This window comes from Catharus ustulatus, chromosome 1 (assembly GCF_009819885.2).
Source record: "Catharus ustulatus isolate bCatUst1 chromosome 1, bCatUst1.pri.v2, whole genome shotgun sequence".
NCBI classification, from domain to species: domain Eukaryota; kingdom Metazoa; phylum Chordata; class Aves; order Passeriformes; family Turdidae; genus Catharus; species Catharus ustulatus.
In genome coordinates, this window is record NC_046221.1 from 38404295 (window position 1) to 38427151 (window position 22857).

General features: G+C 38.1%; 2 protein-coding genes across 3 annotated transcripts; one reads left to right on the top strand and one right to left on the bottom strand.

Annotated features, from left to right (window-relative positions):
* RAB5A (RAB5A, member RAS oncogene family) lies at positions 1-17325 on the top strand. 2 transcript variants are annotated; one of them, XM_033082478.1, is made up of 6 exons: positions 1-201; positions 5855-6107; positions 9355-9506; positions 10482-10604; positions 13364-13457; positions 15831-17325. In XM_033082478.1, exons 2-6 carry the CDS (start codon positions 5945-5947, stop codon positions 15944-15946), a joined length of 648 nt encoding a protein of 215 aa, XP_032938369.1. In that variant the 5' UTR covers positions 1-201; positions 5855-5944; the 3' UTR covers positions 15947-17325. The 2 variants fall into 2 exon arrangements, with proteins under 2 accessions (XP_032938369.1, XP_032938445.1); XM_033082554.1 differs by lacking the exon at positions 1-201 and adding an exon at positions 565-765.
* PP2D1 (protein phosphatase 2C like domain containing 1) lies at positions 16333-22857 on the bottom strand. The gene is given in 6 exon segments (XM_042778992.1): positions 16333-17643; positions 17646-17767; positions 18310-18481; positions 18484-18523; positions 21991-22659; positions 22789-22857. Coding segments are annotated over 6 exon segments (1218 nt in total). The 3' UTR covers positions 16333-17497.

The window sequence follows — 22857 nt, forward strand, 5'->3', positions numbered from 1 at the left end:
GGCGGCGGCGGAAGTCGGCGGCGGGGCTGGGTGAGGCACGGCTGCGCCCCCGCCCCTCGCCCCCACCGAGGAGCCGCCTCCCCTCCTACCCCTCCTCCGCCCACCCTGCCCCGGCGCGCCCGCCAGCCCCGACCGACGCACGCACGGACGGACGGACATCGCTGCGCCGCCGCCCCGGTTCCCCCCACCCCCCACAGCCAGGTGAGGAGGCGGCGGTGGTGGTGCGGGGGGGGCCCGGTGGCGGCGGGCGCGCCTTGTCTGGGCTCCTGCCGGCGGCCGCTCCCCCGGCGCTGCGGGAGCGTCGTGCCGCGGTACGGGTGGTCGAGATGGGCAGCTCGGCGTGCGGGGAGGGGAGGCTGCTCTTCCTTTCCCGGCTCAAAATGGCGCCCCCGGTTTTCCCACTTCCCCTTATTCCTGTGCCTGGAAGGGAGCCGCGGGGGAGGGGAGGTGGCGGCGGGGGTTGGAGGGGCTGGGCCCGGGAGGGCGGGGATCCTCCCCTGCGTGCGGGCGCTCCTGCGGAGAGGTATCGCTGTCTGGGGCTGGCCGGGAGGGCTGTGCCCCTCGGCTTGCTTGTGAGATACGGAGCGGGAGGTTGGGTGATGGGTCCCTCGCTTTCCCTTTCGCTTGCGTCTGGAAGAAGGACGGTGAACTAGGTGGGAAGTAAAATGCTCCCGACAACGCGTCGCCATCGAGGGGATCGCGACAGGCCTAGTGTGCTGGATATCTTCTGCATCGCACTGAATTGGAACTAGACACAAAGCTAGGGTAGGGTGGAGGAACAAATTGAAGCTTTTTATGTTTTAGAGGAGAGCTGAATTGCATAAGAACTATCAAAATGTTCCAAATAAGGCCATGAAAGACTGTTCTCTCGGCATTTTTAATGATTTTTTTCTTCTGTCTGATACTGCTTTCAGAGTTTGAGGATGGAAATAAGAGGCTAAACAGCCAATTAAGCAGCTGAAATTAATCAGTTTATTTCATGTAATCTTCGGGCAAAGTAAAAATTATGGCATTTTTAATTTTTTTCCTATTTTATAGTGACTCTTCAGAGATACAGTCAAGCTTACCTACAGTCAGACATATAGGTATTGTTCTTCCATAATGAGAAGTGTCAGGAAAATGTAGATGTTGGCTGAAGTGGGGTGGCTAGAGACAATGGTATTATAGTCATCACTTACATTTCCTGTATGATAAACCAGTTTATCTGAAAGCAATTGGTACCATTCATCATTCAGATGAGCTTATGAGATGGTGATTACCTTTAATTGTAGGGTTATGATTTTTTTGCAGCAACTGTGTTGATTCACTTGTTTAACTTACAGTCTCATTATGTTTCAATATAAACTGGCTTACTTGTGACAAGCATTTTTTGCTAGCTGTCCCTGTCTTGAACACTACAGTAAGCTGTCACACTAATTCTGCTGAACCTGGAAGGAGTAACAGAAAATTCGGTTAGTGGGAGTGGCTAATAGATAAGGCTTTTTAGTTACTGCTTTTTAAAACATTTGAGAAGGTCCAGTATAAAAAAATTTAAAGTAGATAATAGTTGTAGCCTCAGAATTGTATGCTTTGTGGCTGTTAATGCAGTGTACAAAAGTCTGTTAGTAAGAAACAGTGTTGTTTGCTGTGAGATATAAAAGTGGTGGAATGTTCCAGTTTTAAATTTATCGTAAACTTTTTTGGGTGGCCTTTGTATTTGATAATACACTTAATCACGTTAATTGTAGGAACAGTGCTCACTGTCTTAATCTCTTCAGTAGGCTGGCTTTTGTCACCAGTGTTACTTTGATACTTCTGTATTAGCTGTCTTTTAGTTGAAAATAGGCCAGTGCTTATGCTTACATGACTAAATTATGCCGTTAAATTGAGAGTTTGTAGGTATTGGCTGGGGCTATTGATATGTTATACACAGACTCAAGCATAATAAGATTTGTGTTTGAGCTGTTAAAATACTTAGGACTCTTTCATAAATAAAACTCAGACTGTCCAACAGCATACCAATTTCCCTTCTGGAGTGAGGAGAATACCCAGCATCCAGTAAATTAGTTGGTGGGATTACCAGGAGTACTTGGCTGATAGTATGCTCTGGGCTTTGTGTTCTGGCATTTCAGCATGCACCTGCTCTGTAATGGGGGGGATATTCAGAAGAGTGAAAATTCCTACTTAGCAGAGTGACCTAAGTATTTGTACTGCCTAAGACTGCAAAATGGAGTTTTTCTGTTAAACTCGATAAAAGTAAGAAAATCTCCCTCATTCCCATCCATGTGAAGCCATGCATCTCAAAAATGTTTATAGTATTTTCTTTAGCAGATTTTTATATTAGCAGATCGCTTCCATAACTCCCATATATATCGTTTAAGAGCTTGTTTCAAGTCAAGCAGTTGTGTACTTGCTTTTGTGTAGGTGTGCCCAGGTTTTTTTTCTTTAGATAACAAACGTATTGATTACATTGCATGCAAAACTAAAAAGGGAGCCATATTAGTGGATTTTTTCCCAGGAAATTTTTGCCAGAGCTGAGCTCACAGTGTATGTGTAGGCTACTGAGTGTACTATTCCTCCCAGGTTCTCCAGGTTTATATTTTACTGATGAATTAATAAATAGTAGAATGAATGTGATCTGAGGCTTGGAGTGTGCATGGGAGACTGTAGCATTGAGATATGCTCCAAATCTTTGTGAGGCACTGTTTGCTCAGCTTACAGATGTGAAAAGAACAGGGCAAAACCATTCTGTAGTGGCTGTGTCAAACTGCAGTCCTGCTTCTGTTCAGATCCAGCAGGTACTTCCCTTGCTTATTGTGTAAGCATGCTGCCATGTTGTGAACTTTAACTACAGAGTTTTGGCGTCATCTGAAACTTCAAAAGATGATTTCCAATACCCTTATAGAAGGTATTAGTGACTTTTTTAGTATGTCACAATCATCTGGATGTGCTCTATCAGGTTTTCAGTCTTGCGTTTTCTTTTGTCCTGGGCTGTTGAAAAGTGGGTGGTATGACTAGTAGGTTTCATTATTAATTTATTAGATGCATTGATTTGACTGTTGAATGAATGAAGTTTGCAGTATGTTTCTTAGATGGCCTTCCTGTCAGGTACTGTGGCCTGCTATCAGCTTGAGAGCTGGTTATTTTTGTACATGGTGTCTGACTGACTGGAATGGTTTCAGGGGAGGGATGCTGCAAGAATGTAAATTTTGAAGTTCCTGCTAACTACAGCTTCTGTAGGTTGGGCATCTATAAAAATCAAGCTAGGTATTTTTCTTGACAAATGTTGTCAGCTTTGTGTTCTGGAGTAGTTTTGCAAGGGGTAGTAATTACTGTTTTGTGAGTGATAAGAATCTGAATAACTACAAACTGTAAATGCTCAGGTGAAACTGGTAAATATTATGTGAGTTTTTTTAATGTATTTTTCTCATAGCTCCTTTTGCTCTCAGTATGGGAAACAACAAGCAAAAAAGTAGTCGTAGGGAGTAATCTGTGCAGTGACTTGATTTCCTCACGGTGTGTCATCTAGAAGTCACTTGCTCCCAGGAGTACTAAGTCACACAGTCACTGGATGTTGTCATTATGTTTTTATGAATGCTGCGGAGTCTGGGAAAACATGGGATGTATTAAGATTAAAGGGTTTTAAATTATTTCATGGCTATCCAAACACACTGGAATGCTACAACAAACAGATGGGATTTTTTCATTTTAAAACAGAAGGAACTTAATTGTCTTCATTACTTTTCCAAAGGAAAAGATAAACAAATGGCTGACAGTATTCTGAACCACCTATATTTTGATTATGCCTTGCTGCATTCTCTATTGTAGTACAATTAGGAAGAGATTAACTGTTGTCACTGATGCATTTTTATCCAAAACAGTCCACAACTTCTGAAGTGTATTTCCACAATATGGAGGGGGGAAGGTCTTGCCTGAGAACCAACACACTAGTAGTGCAGAATTGTTGTTTTATGGCGTTAGGATGAAAGGTCTGGTATTTTTAAAATAACTAGATGTATTCCTGTATTGTGAAATACTTCACCAAATTTAGTTAAATGAATAGGAATCTTAGTATAAAATTAACATGGTACTTAATAAAAATGGTGGTAGGACTTGCTGGGGCTTTTTTGCTTCATTCTTTCACTGTATAACACTTTCACATGCTTCTGAGAATATATAGCTAAAATGTGATACTTGATAGATTATGTTGTACAGCTGAAATTTAAAAAATATGTATTTTTTATTTAAGAGTGATGTAACAGTCAAATGGAACACAAACTCAGGACAGAATGCAAAATTGTATGTCCTACCTCAGAGGTGGTAAATTATTTTGAGAGATATGAGAAAAGGAGCATGAGCAAAAAGTAGTGTCACTAAGATGCTGAAAATATTTGTTAAGACATGTATTCTGTTTAAATTGAGAAATGGAATATCTGTTTTTCAGCTGTTACATTATTCAGTAAATAATGCTATGATTGTTTTTTTCCTCATTTGTTCTGTGAATATTAGTTTGTAACGGAGTATCTTACTGAAGGGTAGGGTTCTGCTAGGCTGCTGAAGCACCTTCCAGGAACGAGGGCTCTTCAGGATTTGGATTGAGGGAGAAGGGAGAGTTAGAAAGAAGGAAGGCTTGGCATGTGAGCTAGGCCTGTAGCAAACTGAAATGCTCAAGTGCCTGGTCTGTGTGCTGAGGGGCTTGAAATAGGAAGATGGCTAAAGACTACTGCTTGGTTTAAAATGTAGTTGCTTTATCACAAGGAATAAAGAACAGGAAGTAGTTTGAAACTACTACATTTGCTTGCTTTTTTGCAACATACGAATTAAAGCCATTTTTTGCATTTGGAGTATGTATTCTAACCTAACTCGCATCCTAGATGTTAGAAAAGCTGTATCCCTGCAAAGTGGGCATGATTCAAATAAATGATCAGCTGGAGTAGGACAAAATTATGAGCTAGTTTTGAGAGGTCTTTTGTTTTGTATCTACTGTTAAGTGTTTAAGAGCATAAATATTAGGGTCAGAAGTGATACCAGCAGAGTCTAAAAGCTTCCCTTTCCATATGAATAAGTACTATGGGTGGGGGTGTTTTTAGGCACCCGGAAAGAAGAGTAGGCAGACTAAGCAATACGCTGTTCATACTTGTTCTTAACAAAGATCGCTGTTGTTAATATTCATCTAGGACACGTGTAAGTGTTGGAAATAGAAATTTATCCTTGCATGGTAGTTACCTGGTAGCTTGTACAGAGTGGCCTGGAATTCTTACTGGTCAATTGGTTTTCATATGGAAGGCTTCACTTGTGCTTCTCAGTACAGTTGTTATTTAGAGAGGGTATTAATGGCTTGTATGTGAAAATCTGTACTTTTATTTAAGGAAACAGTGTTTGATAGGATAGAAGTGAATTGATGAGCTACACTTGGAAAGATGTTACTCACGTTTGAGTTTTCCCAATCTGCTCAGTTTCATCCTTGAATAGTGCTGACTTTGGAATACTGGTTAGCAGTAGCATAATTATGAAAAGTTACTGCTTCTTATCATTTATTTTACTGACAATTTGAAAGTCTGAATCTGTTGTGTTATACGTCAGTCTTGATTTGTTAAGAAATAACAGGAGACTGAGGTATTGCAAGAAGAAGCGTAATTGTATTTTAATGTGCTAATTTGAAGCTTTAATGGGAACACTAGGTGTTGAAGAAAACTGGTTCATGTATCATAAATTCTGGCTATAGTTGACAACTTACCAGTGATGGCTTCTGTGGTCTGAACTGTTGATTTGGTAAATACTAGGTCAAGTTATATATAATATATTGCATTACTGAATGAGACTTTTCTTACTTGGTTTGTGATTCTAATGCACCCACTGTCTTTTCACAAAATAGGTTGTTACTGGCAGAAGAACCAGGATTCAGATCTCAGTGGAACTTGCTTTCAAAAGCTGTTGAAACAAAGGACTGCTTTCTAATTTGGACATGGCTAATCGAGGAGCAACAAGGCCCAACGGGCCAAATGCTGGAAATAAAATTTGCCAATTCAAACTAGTACTTTTAGGAGAGTCTGCAGTTGGCAAATCAAGTTTGGTGCTTCGTTTTGTAAAAGGACAGTTTCATGAATTTCAAGAAAGTACGATTGGAGGTGAGAAAATTACCTTGTTAATTTGTTTTATGTTTTTATATTGTTCTTGCCCTTGAAAACCTTTAATGGCACTTCTAGAGTGGGTCACTGACAGCAAGGATCAAATCTGAGCCCTGTGTCAGTAATTGAAAGCTACTTTCTGAGTTAAACATAAACAACCTTTCCCAAGTGGAGGTAGTAAATATGTTGTTGAATAGCATGGTTTTGAAACCTGGGCTTAATGTTACATTTTGTTTGTAAGTGGGTGTGTGGCTCCCTTAATTGTGCTGTATGCATGAAATAACTGCTTAGTAAGAACTATGAGCTTAGTTTTCATGAAAAAGAGCGTTGCATCTTCCAAAAAGCTTGTGCTTGTCATTTATACATGCTGACTTTCATTTTGATTTTGGAGAACTTGCTACATTTCTGGATATATTTCTGTGTTAGTAATCACAGAATTTATTGTGCTATTTTTCCATTTTGTGACTTAAAACAAAACAGGTGCTGGCTACCAGAGTTTAAAAAAAAAATCTGTTTAAACAGATTTTATCATACTCTTCCCCTTGGCAGATTTCTTACGTTATATTCTATTTTGGAGTTGTTTGTGCTTTGAGCTATATTCCTCTTTGGATAAATTTAAATGTATCCTAAGACTACCTAACAGCATGCAGACTTTACAGAGTATGGATTTTATGACTTGATAAATACTCTCCAGTAGTTGCTGTTGCAGCTTGCATGAGTCAGCCTGTTCCATTGTAATATTTATGTGAAGGCCTTTCAGTGGTCTGTATGTGTCTTCACACACCAACAGTTGTTGAAATGTAAAAACTCTGCAAAGCTTACAAAAGTAAACACAAGCTGAATTTCATTGCGTTCTTCTTTTGCCCTATTTTTAGCTGTTACATGTATTTATTTTTTCTGTCAGCACAGAGAACCACATATTTTCTACTTTAGCGATCTTACTAATGCACATTTTTGGCTTTGTGCATTTTATCATGGTTGAGGATAGGTGTTGGTATGAAAGTTTCTGTATGCTCTGATAAACAGCTGTGTGGTAGTGCAGAGAGCATTCTCAAAGATGTGTTGTGAATTAACTTTCCAATATCAACCGGGTTTTTAGTGTAAAAAAACTATTTAAGTTAAATATATTATCCCTTTTCAGTGATCCAATTTCATTTAACTGCCGTTTAGTTTTTTATTGTTTTAGTGTTTGGGATAACCCAAACCCTCTTACACTGTTCAACATCTAAACAAAGGTTAAACAAGAGTCCAAGTTCAGATATATAAGGTTTAGTGTAATCTGTACTAACTTGTGCCTCTTCTGTATCAAATAGAAACAAGGAAATGCTATATAATATAGCTGGGAGCTATTACATAGAGCAATGTTGGGATTCAGAAAAGTTTTGTGTAGAGAAAGCTGTCTAACTCTGTGGCTTGTAGTTGCCCAAGGCATTATTTTCTTTGTATACAGAAGGGCCTTTTAACAAAGAGAGGCTTATGTGCATTGTGAATCTGGATAAAAACATCTGAAAGGGAGTGCAGTTAAAGGCAGACGTTGGATAGTGGTGGTGTGGTTTTGCCACTTCAGACTAGTGTAGCAAGGCCTATTAGTTGCTTAAGACAAAAGTATGGCTGTTAAAGATTATAGACTTTCAGATAATTAACAGATGATTAATTGTCAATTTGCTATGGCCTTGGCAAGGTTGAAGAAATTAAAGAAATTTTGCAGAAATTAACTGGCTTTTTAAAGTGACTAAAATGCTACTTTTGACAAAAACAAAAGGATTGTGTAGATTAAATCACTTGTTTAATTCTCTTTTCAAGTGTGTGTTTTCATTTATGCAGCGTAGGTGCATTTTTCTGTTAAAAGAGTAATGTATGTGCTTTCTTAACACCTTGTCTCTCTCTCGGAGAAGTATAATATTGAGCTGGTTCTGGGGAGAAATCCCTTAGTTTAGTGCAGTTTGTATGGTGTTTTTCCACTCTGTTCTGATTCTGGGCTTCTTAGGGAGCTGCCAAGTGGAGCCTGTTCTACCACTGCTCAAATATGTAGCATTTAGAGGGATTTATGTTGATTTAACACTGGAACATCAAAGCTTTTACCTTCTCCAGCCTGCCTGCTCATCTGTGATGGATGCTAATACCCCTGAAGCAGGAGCACCTGACCACTTAAGGAGTCAGCTTCTGGTCAGGGTTTAACCCCAGCCAGCAACTAAGTCCCATGCAGCTGCTGCTCACGGCTGAGACAGGGATACTTCTGTATGCTAGTTACAATGTCCTTTACAGAGCAAGATTGGCTTCATTTTGGCTTCTGTAATGAGTTGAGTTGAAGGTTGCAGCAGTTTTGGAATGATTCATAGGCTATGATGTCTCAGAGTATGTAGGACAGGATGAAATCCCAGGTATGCAAGCATTATAGGTCAATGTCTCTTCAGACATTTTATTTAAATTGGCCACAATCCGTCAGTGTGCCTAGTGATCACAGCTCTCGCTTCAGATAAGTAGTGGGCTTTCCTTAGTTTTTAACATTGGTTTCTGTGCTGTTTGGGCACTCACCTCCATACTTCTGATTGTACCTTAATATGAATGGAAAAATTTTACTGGGAGTAACTGTCTGAAGACTTGGAATGAGTTACTTAGTATTTTCTGTAACTGGAAGATCATTATTTATGATAATGTGTTCAGCATAATGGCTGCAAGTTTCCCTGAAACTGCAGGCTGTAGAAATTGTGCTGAAATTAATTATTGAGATCACTTGCGAAGTCAAAAATGTAGCTGCTTTGAGAACAAGAACTTATTAAGAAGAGCTTCTTTCTTTCAGACCTGTTAGCTAAGGTGAAGTTGTTAGCAGCTGAAAATCAAATTTTAAGATTCTGTTCAAGTAATATAAATACGTAGAAGTGAAAATATCTGAACTGTTGGATTATAGCATGATGGGATGCTGTTACTCGTACTCTAATACACATACTGCTTTAACAGACTGTATCTAGAAGGTTTAAGAGAAGGCTTATAGTTACTCAGATTCACTGTTATCTGAGTAAAAAGGGAATTCTTTCCAATTTTTGCTTCTTATGTCTGACTTGAGTCTGGTTGTCTAAATAACTCATCTATGTTGATCAGAGTTACAGACTGTCAGCTAATGCTGCGTCAAATCTGTTGTATTTTAATAGTAGGCTTTGAATTGTTTTTCACCTCTGTGAATGTAACTATATATGACTATAGAGATATAAGCAAACTTCTGGTTTCAGCACCTCTGTCTTTTTTGTAGCTGCTTTTCTAACCCAGACTGTATGTCTGGATGATACAACGGTAAAATTTGAAATTTGGGATACAGCTGGGCAAGAGCGGTACCACAGTTTAGCACCCATGTACTACAGAGGAGCACAAGCAGCTATCGTGGTATATGACATTACAAACGAGGTAAGTATTGGATTAGGGATGCACAAGGGGGATATGGAAGTTAGCAGTCTTGCACTGATCTTTACTTGTCACTGACTTGTGTGAATCAATTAATTGTTTTGTAGAATCATAGAATGGTTTGGATGGGAAGAAGCCTTTAAAGGTCATCTAGTCCAACACTCCTGCCATGGGCAGGGATGCCTTCTGCTGGACCAGATTACACACTGCAGTACGAAATGAGCAGTGTCAATTTGTGTCTCTAAACTTTTCTGTCTGAAAGACTGTTTTTAGGGTTGGAGTTTTTGGTTCTGTCTTTTTTTATATATTAAAAAGAAAGAAAGAGAAAAATCTTCTTGTAGAAGTGTTTCTAGCCCACCCTTAAATCAGTTCACAGAGTTCATGCTGTTACTCTCATCACATTGCTGGTGGCACTTTTATTTCTGATAGTGAAGACATTATTTTGGTATTGTATTTTTGCAAATTTTGATTAAGGATTGGAAAGGTAGCACAAGCTATTGAGACCAAAACCTAAGGTTATTAGATTCTTTTTATTTGAACTTAAATCAAATAAACTTCGCTTGTTTATGTCAAAATGAGACTTAAAACCCAAAACTCTCAAAAACCCCCAGAAATCATGTACCATAATGAGCAGTCCTCAGTAATTAAGTAATTTTGAGGCCTTTTCAATATAGCTGTTCATACACTTGAATATTCCAGAGAAACTGAAACTCCTATTTTTCTCACTTAACCACTTCTTTCCTTACTCTGTCTACACAAAGATCATCCTGCCTACTTACTTCAGCATTATCCCAGCTAAGCACAGTTGAGAGGTAAGGTAGGAATGTTTCATTTTAAAAGCTCAGCTGGCAATTTGGACTAAGGTAGCAGCCTTGCATTGGTGTTTTGTGCTTGAAGTGTAGATAACAGAGATGGGGATAAAAGGTGAGTACAAAAGGTTGATAAAACTCAGTTGCATCATTTTGCAATCATTAACAGGAGTCCTTTGCCAGAGCGAAAAATTGGGTCAAAGAACTTCAGCGACAAGCAAGTCCTAACATTGTAATAGCTTTAGCAGGAAACAAAGCTGATCTAGCTAACAAAAGAGCTGTGGATTTCCAGGTATGTACATAATTTTTGTTCATAGAAATTACATTTTGTTTGAATAGATAGTAAATAAACCTTGGGAGAGCTTTTATGCATAGCCTAGCTAATTATTACAGAGGTCATGCTGTTAAGTATATATGTCAACTGAGACTAATTAAATTATGCGTGCTACCAAAAAACCTACAGTAATTTCACGATTATAAGCCGCACTGAATATAAGCCGCACTTCTGGGTTTCAGCAACTTTTCGTTTTTTGTCCATACATAAGCCGCACCTGATTATAAGCCGCATGTTACAATACAGAGTGTGATAAAAGGTATCTATTCTATCACCATCTGTTGAGGGTGGGGACAGTGATCCTTATCTCAATGGCAGATAATCTGCTAATGGGCCATCCATTGAAACCAGGCAGGGCATTGTTCTTTATCTTTTCACACCCCATCCTTCCTCCAGGGACTCATTGTCTGCTAATGGCCATTGAGTCCCACTGTGTGACTGATAAAATTACTGCATCCAATTGAAAGTTGCTCCAGCCAGGGGGAAGAGCCCAACATTTCTTACCAAGATAAAAACAGAGGGTTTGGGACACTAAGGGAGCCCCTTTCTCCACTGGACTCCAGAGAAAAACCGGATTTTTCCACATCACCACTGGACCTTTAGAGGGAAACTGCACCTTCTACAGGAGCACTGCTCCAACTGAATCACATCTGTCACTGCAGGAGGATGCAGCCACCATTTAATGGGACTGCTACCAACACCCTGCCTGACGGGGTGTCAGGTTGTACTCTGACTGTGTCAGGGTTTGGAGTTTGTTTCTTTGTAGTACTGTATTTCTATTTTGATTTCCCTAGAAAAGAACTGTTATTCCTAATTTCCATATTTTTGCCTGAAAGCCCCTTGATTTCCAAATTATAATAATTTGGAGAGAGGGGGTTTACATTCTCCATTTCAAAGAGAAGTTCCTGCCTTTCTCAGCAGACACCTGTCCTCCAAACTAAAACAGCAACTTTTTGTTCTTTGTCCATATATAAGCCGCACCTGATTATAAGCCGCACTTGGGGTTCGGACCAAAATTTTAGTCAAAATGGTGCGGCTTATAATTGTGAAATTACTGTATTTCTGTACAAGTAATATGGGGGAATAGACTTTTTGGAATAATTAATTTTACTTTGAGGAATAATTAATTTATTTGCATATCTTCAAGGATAATTGAATATCTGTTCTTTGATGTGACCTCTTTCTGTCTTCTTTTCAAAATTACTGGTAACTAGAGTTTCAGTGGATGAGATACCACTAACTTAGTGCTAGCTGTTCTGTCTGGCTTGTTAGCCAGAGAATTTTGATTATCATATGATACAAAGCTGATTGATGTGCATAACTTGTTTAGGCTGTACTGTTGATGCAGTGTTCAGATTTTAATTAAGCTTTTCATGGCATTGCTTTCAGTTTAGTGATTACATCTGTGCTCTCACTGGTGTATTTTGTCTTCTAGAAAAGTTTAATCATGTCATCGGAAAATAGCCTTTAAACTGAATTAAACTAATGGCAGGTGGTTTTGGTCGATTCATGATTGACTGAATTTGAATTAAGATAGTACTTATTAGTCAGTAATTTACAGCTTTTAATCTGTATTTGGGGTCACTGTGTGAGATACAGCTATATAAAGACTCCTTTTGTAACTGTAGAGAGTTGAATTAAAAAGTTAGGTGTGGTTTAGGTGTTTTTCTGCCAGTTTTCTAATTTTATACTTCAGTGAGAGTTGACAGGAGGCTTTGGTATTATGAAAAATTGTGGCATTTAACAAAAATTTCATACATGACTGCAATCAATAATGTAATCACATTTAACTACCAAAGTAGACCTGCCTGTACTATTTTTTTTAACTATTATAGTCTTAATGTTTTTCAGATGTTAGGGGGTTTGCTACTGTGGATTTATGGGCTCCTTGTGGGCTTGACAGGCCTTTCTCATTGCAAATCACTTATAAGATTTCTAGGTATTTGGTAATGTGTTGCTTCAGATATAATTGCAGAGATCTTAGCAGGTCTCAATTACAAAGCGCTGTAGATTATTCTTGTCACCATAGGTGTTCGGTAGTTCAACTTTTTTGCAGATTTCTTACTGAATGTAAGAGCAGTTACATAATCATAAGAAGCTGGAGATTCTCAGCTGAATTGACTAATAAGAAGTGGCAAAAATAGGTTCCTATGAGCAGTGTATCAGATTAAAATTCATACTGAAAAGGGAGGTAGCATGGCAAAATATTGAATATTGCTTATTTGCTGTCATTGTGAATTTGTATCAGGGTAATAAAACTGTTTTGATCCATCTGCCTCAGTGGCTGAAAGATGCTAGATAGTTCACAGACTGCCTTTTTCCAGGGTAAAAATGGACTTGCTGACACTTGATAACACTTTCTGAAGCTTATTTGTTCTCAGTATCAGAGCTAATGGTCTGCATTGGGGTTGTCTCTTTCATAAATATTTTCATTTATTATTTAGTTTTGCCTGAGATTTTTCCACCTGGATATTTTTAAGATTAGTAGGGCTCTTTAAGTTTAAAACTTCTAATTGTTTAATTGATTGGTAGAATTGTAACGTCTCCATAGCTGGTGTATGACATTGCCAGATGAGTGTTTCCACAAACTGTCTGTCTTTCAAAATGCTGTAGAGATTGTTCCTTTGTAGCACTTAAAAGTACAGTGTGTAACGGTTTTAAGAGATTTTTGGTTTTTTTTTTTTAATGAAGTAATATATTCTTATTTTAACTTTCAGGAAGCACAGGCTTATGCAGATGACAACAGCCTATTGTTCATGGAGACATCTGCCAAAACATCTATGAACGTAAATGAAATATTCATGGCAATTGGTGAGTTTAAGAAGAAACTGAGAACTTTGAAGGGAATTATATTCATGAGATTCAGACCATGACAGTCTTTCTTACCTAAGACCTCTGTTTTTTTGTGTAAATTGTTTCTGGTATTGAAGTGTCCTTAGGTCCTTTCATTTGTTTAGGTTTGTTTAAGCAGCTATTTGAAATACAAAAGGTGTGCCAAAGATGGCAAAGTCTACTTAAATTCAGTGTCCAGGTTATAAGTGAAGGACCCTGCATGTGAAAAGTAAATCTACTCATATGTTTTTAACTTAACATAATTTTAGGGATTTCTGTAAAGATGCTTAAATGTGGTAGTAAGGATAAACCAAGAATTCTTGTGTTCCACTGATACCCAAAATTGTATTTAATTGTTAATAAACTTCTGAAAATGTAGGAAAAATAATTCATTTTTAGGCTGGCCACTAATCTATTTAGTAGTAACCTTAATTAGAGCAGATGATTTGCTAGCGGATAATAGTCATGTATAGCATCAAATAACGTCATTCAATCTGTTTTGTCTGTTGCACATCTCTAACCTGCTTTTTGTGAAAAATCATCATTGATGTTAAAACTAAATGTGTGTAAAGAGGTCTTAATCTTCTGCTTTCCAAGTCAGGGAGTAGGAGGTAATTTGTGATGTCCTTCAAACTTCCAGCAGATGCAAATTAAATTATCAGTATAGCAACAGTATTTAACAAATTCTTGCTTCATATTACGATAAATACTTGAAGAAGGGGGATAGACACAAACACTTAACTGTATGACAGGAAAGTGTATTTTTCTTATAAATACTCAACATAGGCCTGCATTTTATGGTAGGGAAATGCTAAATTGTACTGTTTTGGTGAAATTTCAAAATTAGTCGTGTTGAATGGTGCATTTTATTTCCTGTTTAAAAAAAATCCCCAAAATCTGATTTTTTTTTTTATATTTGATGTATCAACAATAATTCTTACTTCCATATTTTAATGAAGCCTACGAAGTAAATTTGAGGAAAAAATGCCCAATTAGTAAATGTGTTTTGTCTGCAGTGTGTTTTGGCCATGTGAGTATTTTACATCAGTGGAGTGAAATTCAGCTTTGTCAGTGCATCAGAACAAGATCTGTGCAGCCATAAACTCTGAATGGAAATTTTGATGAGGTTGTAAATACTGCATATAGTTTGGAATGACTTGCAAAATGTGGATGCAATCCTCAGGACCATGTGTAAATATGATCTTAAAGCTGAGAGAAAATGAAATATGAGAATGTTGAAAGAATTGCTGGGTGCGAGCTGCACCTGCTTGTGACTTGACTGCTTCTGCACTCATTCAGAACTTCCAGTTAAAAAACCCAATGTCAATTCTATTCTAGATACAGTTCTGGAATCCGAAACATTGCTCTGAAGACATTTTTCTAGTGGTGCTTTGTCCTTTTGTACTGGCTCAGCAGCTTAGTACCATGTGGATTCTTGGATTTTATCACAGAACTGTAGAACACCCAAGTTGGAGGGGATCTCTGAGGATTCCTGTGGCCCACCCTTTTGCCCAGCACCCGGAGGTTATCTGGCACCACAGCGTGTTGATGTCTGCTCTGTGGTTTTTTTGGCTGGGTTTCATTCATTTTAGAAAAAGTTCTTTAAAAAGTTGACAGAAGTAATTACTTCGGAGTGAAACCATTCAGCCAAACTATAGAACAAGGGTGGTTGTTGGGCCCTGCTAATACAGGCCCCTGGAAGTCCTTTTGTGTAGAACATAGCAATTTTCTGATGGAGAGAAATCTAGGAGAAGCTATTGCTCAGAAGGGTGGCAGCTTTCACCCTTATTTTTTGTTTTAAGATGGAGGAGAAATCTTGGAGCTACAAGGACAACAAAGAAATTACCAGTCAATTGACTCATGAGAACTGGAGAGAAGAGAGGGCTTTAAATAGGAGTGGGTTGATCTGGTGCTGAGGGCCATTTTATATGTTGTCTGCAAACACTCTGACTGGATAACTGAGAACTGTTTGACCCATTTCTGTCTGTGCTTTTTGCCTTTTCAGTGTTTCTGTATCTTTTTTTCTCAAACATCCTTTTTTCACTAACATCTTAAAGCCTGTTCTGGGTGGGTGGATTCCCACAAGAGCTGCCATTTACTGGCACAGCACACCTATGCAGATACATTTTACTGCTCAAGTTACCAATGTATTTCACTCCTGGAAATCATAGATAAGGTAGCTAATCATTAAGAAGTTAAGTTTCTTCACTTCTTTCATTGCCAGTGCACTGAATCAAATCAGATTATACAATGAGTATACTGATATGCCTATAATGTGTTGTTCTGTTTACTTAGGTAATTTAATCTTAATAAAATCCTAGGTTTAACTCTTACTTCCTGTTCACCTTACAGCAAAAAAATTGCCCAAGAATGAACCACAGAATGCAGGAGCCAGCTCTGCCAGAGGAAGAGGAGTAGACCTTACTGAACCCACACAACCACCCAAGAGTCAATGTTGTAGTAACTAAAAGATCAATTGCTTTAAACTGTTCTGAATATTCTTCTGCTTCCTAACTGTTAATAACCATGGAATTGGAGTGCTTAACCTGGTCCAGTACAGCTTCCAAACAGCGAAGAGACTTATGATAATACTCAAGTTCATGATACAGAGTTTTCTTTTGACCTAAAATTTTAACGTGCATGTATCCACCACTGGCTGTAATGTTTCAGCAGTAGAGGAGAGATGGAAGCGGAATAAACTTCCTTCAGTTGAAAGGTTTTAAAAATCAGTTGTTATTATTAGGGGTGTAGAAGAACTACTTTCTGTGGACCTAATTGGCCAGTTCCTGTAGCCTCAATACTGATCACTGTTATAATAAATAGAATTGGGTCTTTTCATAATTCTCAAATGTGCTTTAAAACTTCCTTAGAAACACGGTCTAAAAATTGCTTAAACTTATTTGCAGTATTGATGCAACCAGTTGTTTCTGCAGGTATCCACTGTTTAGTTATACATTCCATAGGTTAATAATTTTATTACAAATAATACTTGCATTAACAATTTTAAGAATCCTATGCTTGCCAGAAAGTGGAGTTTTAGTTGGTACACTGTATGTAAATTATATCAACCCAGTTAGTTATCTTAATGAATTAGTGATGAATCAAGTCTAACTTAATTTCTAATCTGTCCAGAGGGTACAGACCAGTAAATTCAACTCTACAACTTAGGATATGGGGTTTTTTGTCCTCTACAAACTGTAAGAGCTCTTCAAGTAAAACCACAACAAACTCGGTGTCTGTGACTTCTTTCTTGTTTCTGATCATTGCTGGCCATTGCAGTTTGTTTTTCCCCTAAGGAAAAAAAAATAGTGCACTAATGATTATGTACATCCAACTTAATTTTAAATTTGGATATTAATGTACTGTAAATAGGTACTCTGCATTGTAGTCTACATTTGTTTAATACTTTCTGTAATATTTAAGAGTTGCTTAAAAGTATACAGAATGTACAGTTACTTAAAGCTAACTTTTTTCCTCTCTAATCAAAGGGGGTTCTGAGTTCTTCCTTTATGGCTAGAACAGTAATAAATGATGCTCCTGTATCTGTAACATAAGTACTGCTGTCTGTCAGTAATGAACTTCGCAACTTTGTTTTCCAAAGTACATTTTATTTTGATCAGTCCAGTATATTGCACTAATTCTTTTAGTTATTTTCATTATATGAAATCTACAAAGTGTGTCAGAAGAGATGAATTAGTCTATTTAAATGTTGAACTGATAGAAACTTACTTGTGCAGATTTTAAATTTGCAGTAATCTGGGTTTAGCAAGAAAAACGACAGTTCACCAGTGTTTAGTTTTATATTGAGGTGCTCAGGTTTGAATAAAGTGGTTTAAAAAAATTTGGATTACTGCTTCTTATTGAGAGTTTCAGAAGGTTTTATCGCATGTGTACAGTTCCAGACAAGATGTCTGATTCACTGTATGGGTCAGCATTTAAGATGCTTACAATAAATTCATGGCTAAATATAAGCTTGTCCTATATATACTGTGACACTCCAGTCATCCTATGATAAGTTTTTAAATGTTGAGGTAATTGGGTATCTTATCACATCCATTTAGAAGTATGATCAAAATTGTAATATTGTCTCTTGAACCTGCAGCTAATGCACTCTTTGCCAGTTGTTCACAAGGTGACTTGTTGCATTGCAGCGTCTCTGAGCTGTCTTTTCTTCAGCTTGTGATTTGCAATTGATCAGGTACATTTTTCTGTATTTTTCAAACTGTGATGGTGGTTTAGAACCCAGTGGTGATACAGTCTCTAGCAGTTCTTGACCAACATCACCTGCACTTTGCTACAAAATGATTTGGAGTCCACTTCTTCTGCCAGCTGTGTATTTGAGTCAGAATTAGATAGTATGGTTTTGTTTGTTTTGGGGGCATTTTCATGGCTTTAGACCTTGATGCCAGCACATTCTCTTGCAGGTGTTATAGCTGTGACTTGGACCTGTTACACAGAGTGTTGGTTTCTTCTTGCTCTGAAGTCTCACTGTGGATGAAAACTTAGATAAAATTTTCTGTCCTCAAACCGAGTTATTCAGAGTCACATTGTATGCTAGAATTGGTAGTGTATCTCTATTCTTTGAATTTACTTCCTTGTTAATGAAAAGAAACGGTTCTGGATTAGGTTGGTTCTTATGGTATATTTTAAAGTATGTACTTTATTGGAATAAAATAGCTGTATTCTGTCTTGCAGATGATTAATAGTGTTTGAGTCAGTTAAGTTGTCTCCAGTGAGGGATACTAGATGCTGACACACAAAGTCCTGTTTTGTTGAACAGTGTTCATGCATTCTCAAATAATGAGTGAATGTTGAGAGTTGATGCAAGTACTTCAGGTAATCCAAAATGCCTCAAAGCCCATTAGAAGCCAAAATAAGAAACTGGCAAGTAACATTGATAGGGACAGAGGCAATATGAGGTACAGGTATAACAGATGTTCTTTTTACTGGAGCTCTGTGATGTTGAACAGCCCTTATAGTTCTCAGGTATCCCTCTACTGATCTGGTTTATTAGTGCTGATGTTTCCACCATTCTGAAGTGTTTTCTTTCACATTAGAAGTGCTGTGCTCTTGAGAGACATGACTCCATTTTTATGTAAGACTGCCCATACATCATCTGAAGTTAAAATAATACTTATAGCATACTGGGTTTTTTAAAGGTACTACTGTTACAGTATCAGGCTTTTGTTAAGGACTGGAAAAAAACCTGTGATCATTGTTAATAATCTACTTCACAGGCAACAATATGTCCATCATTGAATCCATTTCTGGTTTTACAGCAAGGTTTTCTGTGGTTTCTCCCCTTCGATTCTTAGAAGACTGTTCTGGAATCTTAATCTCCTGACTGCAAATAAACTCTTACGAGGAGTTTTGGGTGACATTTCATTCAGCTTAAAGAACAGTCTAATACGAAAATACACACTCTTGTTTAAAAACCAGGCAAGGTACAACTTCCTTTATTTTCCTCAAGTACTTTTTTCTTTTCCTGCTATGAGAATGTGTGCTTTCAAGTGTCTAAATAAACTCCACAAGAAGTTTCAGCTCAGACTCTTTCTAGCAGCCTACAATTTCTAGTATTTGAAAGTAATTTGGACATGATGTAGGATTTAGTGTTTACTTATGTGTTGCCTTAAATGTCTTACTTGGTTAAGGCACCCAAGGAAGCAAGAATTCTTAGTCATTGTGGGAAGTTGAGGACTAATTTCTTTGTTTTAGTAAGAAGAGGTATTTTCCCTGTCTCTCAACATTTCTGAAATCTGAGAATTGAAAGTGTTATAAATTGCAACACTGCAGGGGACCAGTCATGTCAGATTTGATCATAGAGCATAAAGGAAAGAGCTCTGAACTGAAGGGCTGTATTGTTTGACATCCTCTGTGGCTGCCTGGGAGACCATGGTCTGCTCTGATGTGTTGGCATAAGGGTAAAAGTGATGCCAGGCAGAAGGAACTTGCTTGGGATGTGGTGCCTTTCTAGACGTTAAGTTGGCTGCAGTGTGTTCATTTATATTGTGCTTTTAAGATTGTCTAGCTAGACTGGGGACAGACCTCTGAAAAAGGGTGTAGGGGTAGGCATTTCTTACACAGTAGTTGTGTTTCTTGGGCAGTACTGGCATCACTGACTGTAGGAGACAACTAAGTGTAGTCTGTGAAGGCAGATTTCTTCTGCTTTAAATAAAAAAATGATTCAAAATACCAAACTGAAGAATGCACCTTTTTAATTAATTATAAATTGTAGATGCCTTAAGTTGTGCTGTGTATGTTTCCTTGTGCTTGCTTCTCCCTCCTTCCTCTGATTTCCATGGAGAGCTAGAAGAATGTATAAAATATCCTTTGAACCCTTGGAGCAAGACCACCAACTGTAAGCCTAACAAAGGGCATAATGTAACCCGTGTGGAACAATTTGACTGCAAGAAAGAGTATAATCTAGTGCCTTTTGGATGCAGGTCTCTTGGCTGCAAACCAGAGACAGGGCAAAAGAATCAACAAAACTTAGTTGACCTATCAATAAAAGAAGAAGGTGGCCTGTGTCACCATCTCCTGCTCCTTGTATTTGACCATCCTCTTTAGCTGCTTATCTGGAGCTGAAGGAACATGTCTGTACTTGTGTAAGAACTCACTCCTTGAGAGAAAATGAAGGTTCATGATTTTTTTTTTCTTTCTTGGTACATTTGGTGGAAAATTATTGTCTTAGATTAAATGAATGTGTATTTAGCAGTGGTTGAGAAATGTGAATTTTAATCATGAAAGGTTTAAAGTCCATCTGATGGGCTTCAAACCTTAACTTGTTAGTAGAGCTTGAATTTATGGTATCCCTAATTGCAGCCAGCATGAAAGGAATGGATGGGGGCAGGTAACAAGACCCAGAAGCAATTAATTAGGTAAAGAATTCACCTAGCCTTGGTTCCTGCCTTCATCAATCTCTTTGGAGTAAAATGTGATTCTGTCCCAATAAGGTGGAAACAAATGCATCTGAAAACATTGCAGCCTTTTTTGTGAGTTAGTGCTGTATTCCAATAAAGGTGTGACTGCATTTCCTGAAAGAATAGCTGGGCTAATGCTAAACTACCTGTTTTGGTACCTGTACCAGCACAGGTCACATAGGTACAGGAAGCTTATTTGAGGTGAAGTGCAGCTGTAGCAGCAAGCACTAAAGAGTGGAGGTGGTGGGATATACCACAGTTACCTAGTCCTAGTTCAGTGTCAGTGCATGATAAAGTTGGTTTACAGTGTTTCTCAGGCTGGCAGAAAAATGCAAATAATTGTTAAGGAAAAATATTTTTTTAATATCTGGATTTTTTTTTTTTCCAAATGTGGAACATGATTTTTTTCTTTTGTCCTGATAACAGTGAAGCCTCTCAAATGGTTCTTTTTTCTGCTGATCTTTGACCCTCTTCATTAATTTTCATCAAATTTCATATGGAGAAATATGGAGAAGTCTTAAAAGTTGTATGAATGCACACATCACAGGAAGAAAGAGTGCCTCTGATGTCAGCTGCAGTGTCAGCCCACTGCTTACTGATGCCTCAGAAGAGTGATGATGTGAAAGTGGTGTGGTGCTGGGAGTGTGCTTCAAGCAGAGGCCAAAAGAGAATGTAACAGTAGACACAAATCCATTTGGAATTCTTCACCCACCAGCTTTTTTTTTATAACTGCTTGTGCGCTCCTTTGTGTTTTATGTACAGGAGAGGGCTTGACTGGTAACAAAAATCACCAGGTGGGAAGATACAATGACTAGAGTTGCTAGTTTGCAAGAGCTTTTTCTAGTATCTCTTGTAGCAGGAGTGGGTGCAGAAGCATTAGGAATATATCATTGTTTCTGATTGTAATAAAGAACTGATTCTGTACTATACAAAAGCGAGGTTCTACTCCATAAGGAAGCAGGCCTGAATAGTTCTTTCATGACAGTAAAATACAACCGATTCCTATTTCAGAAAATAATAATTCAGATTATTCCCTCAAATCAGTTTTCAGTTTGCTGGTAGCAAAATGTGATGGCAGTTAGTCCAATGAAACAAATTAATTAAAAGAATATTTTAGGCATGTTTCATTGAGACAAGGACTTTATCAGATCAAAAATCAGAAGACTGTCCTAAAGTGATGACACCTTAAACGTTTTGATTTAAAAAAAAAAAAAAAAAACTATTCTTACAGAGATCCCTTGTGTATTATGGAATGCTTCCTAACTCTTATATTAGTAAATTGAACTAAATGCTTTAATTCAAATATTGTGCTCAGGCTACTTATCTAATAAGCTGAATCCTATTGTCTGATAGCAGTATCAGTTCTGTGAGAATTTATCATGTCTCCTTCACATTGTCAAGCTAAAGGAATTGCTGCTTTTTATCTCCAGATACCAACTGCCAACAAATTTCTAGATTAATTTATGCTTGCCTTTTTTTTTTTTTTTCTTAATTGGGTGAAGGGAAAAAGAATCCTGGCATGGAATATACTTACCTATAATAACAACATGCAATAGCCAGCAACACCTTTAGCTGTCCTGGCTAATGGATTATGTGTGTTCTTTTCTTTCTCCTTCCCCAGTGCCATCCATCTCTTCACTAGGAGTTACTTTTACCACTGAACAGCCACTGCAGTGAACTTTGGAAACCTCATTGCTTCCAGCTGTAAAAATCTGCATTCTTAAAAGAACTTGGCGTATACTTTCATGGTATACTTTCATGGCAAGGCTGGTCTTACTGGTCTCCTCATTGCCTGGTTTTTTTTCTTTTTCCCTGTAATCTGCCTTGATTACTGTGGCCAAAAAAAAAAAAAATTCTAGAATTTGCTTTTTGTTGTTTTTGTAGGAGGAATCTATGTGAGAAAACTGTTCAAGAAATAGAAGTGGAAGCTTTGCTACAATTGTTTCCGTAGCTGTCACACCATGACAGCCATCAAGAATCTCCAGAAAGCATGTATCTGACCTACTTTCATGGTTGTCCAGCACAATAAACCTGTCTTCCATGTCTCTCTGCCATGTGGAATTTTTATCTTAGCAAATCAGTAATGTTTTTATTAAGGAATTATTTCCTTTCTTAGAAGTACCAGGATTGTTGATAATGGCAAGATCACAATATGGTGTGGGAGTGGGATTATCCACAAGGAATTGGAGTGAATAATTAATCTGCCTGTGTGTCTTAGAGAATTTAGCAGTGTAGAATTTAGGTACTGCAAGGAGCTGACTCTAGTCAGCACCAGCATCTCTGCCCATCCTACAGTCAGAGCTCTTATCTTCCCCCTATCCCCATCTACTTCCAGTTTTTCCACTCCAGCTCCTTACTCCAGTCTCCCCCATCAGCTCAGTCTCTCTCACCTTACTCTGCATCCCCCATGTATTCCCAGGTCTGGCACCTGGTGCTGCAAAGCCAAGAGTCAGATCCAT

Bases quoted from the DNA above. Each gene is read 5' to 3' on its own strand.
- RAB5A (XM_033082478.1), top strand. From the start codon at position 5,945: ATGGCTAATCGAGGAGCAACAAGGCCCAACGGGCCAAATGCTGGAAAT. The intron at 9,507-10,481 runs GTAAGTATTGGA...AATCATTAACAG, and splicing joins TATATGACATTACAAACGAG to GAGTCCTTTGCCAGAGCGAA. The intron at 13,458-15,830 runs GTGAGTTTAAGA...TTCACCTTACAG, and splicing joins TGAAATATTCATGGCAATTG to CAAAAAAATTGCCCAAGAAT.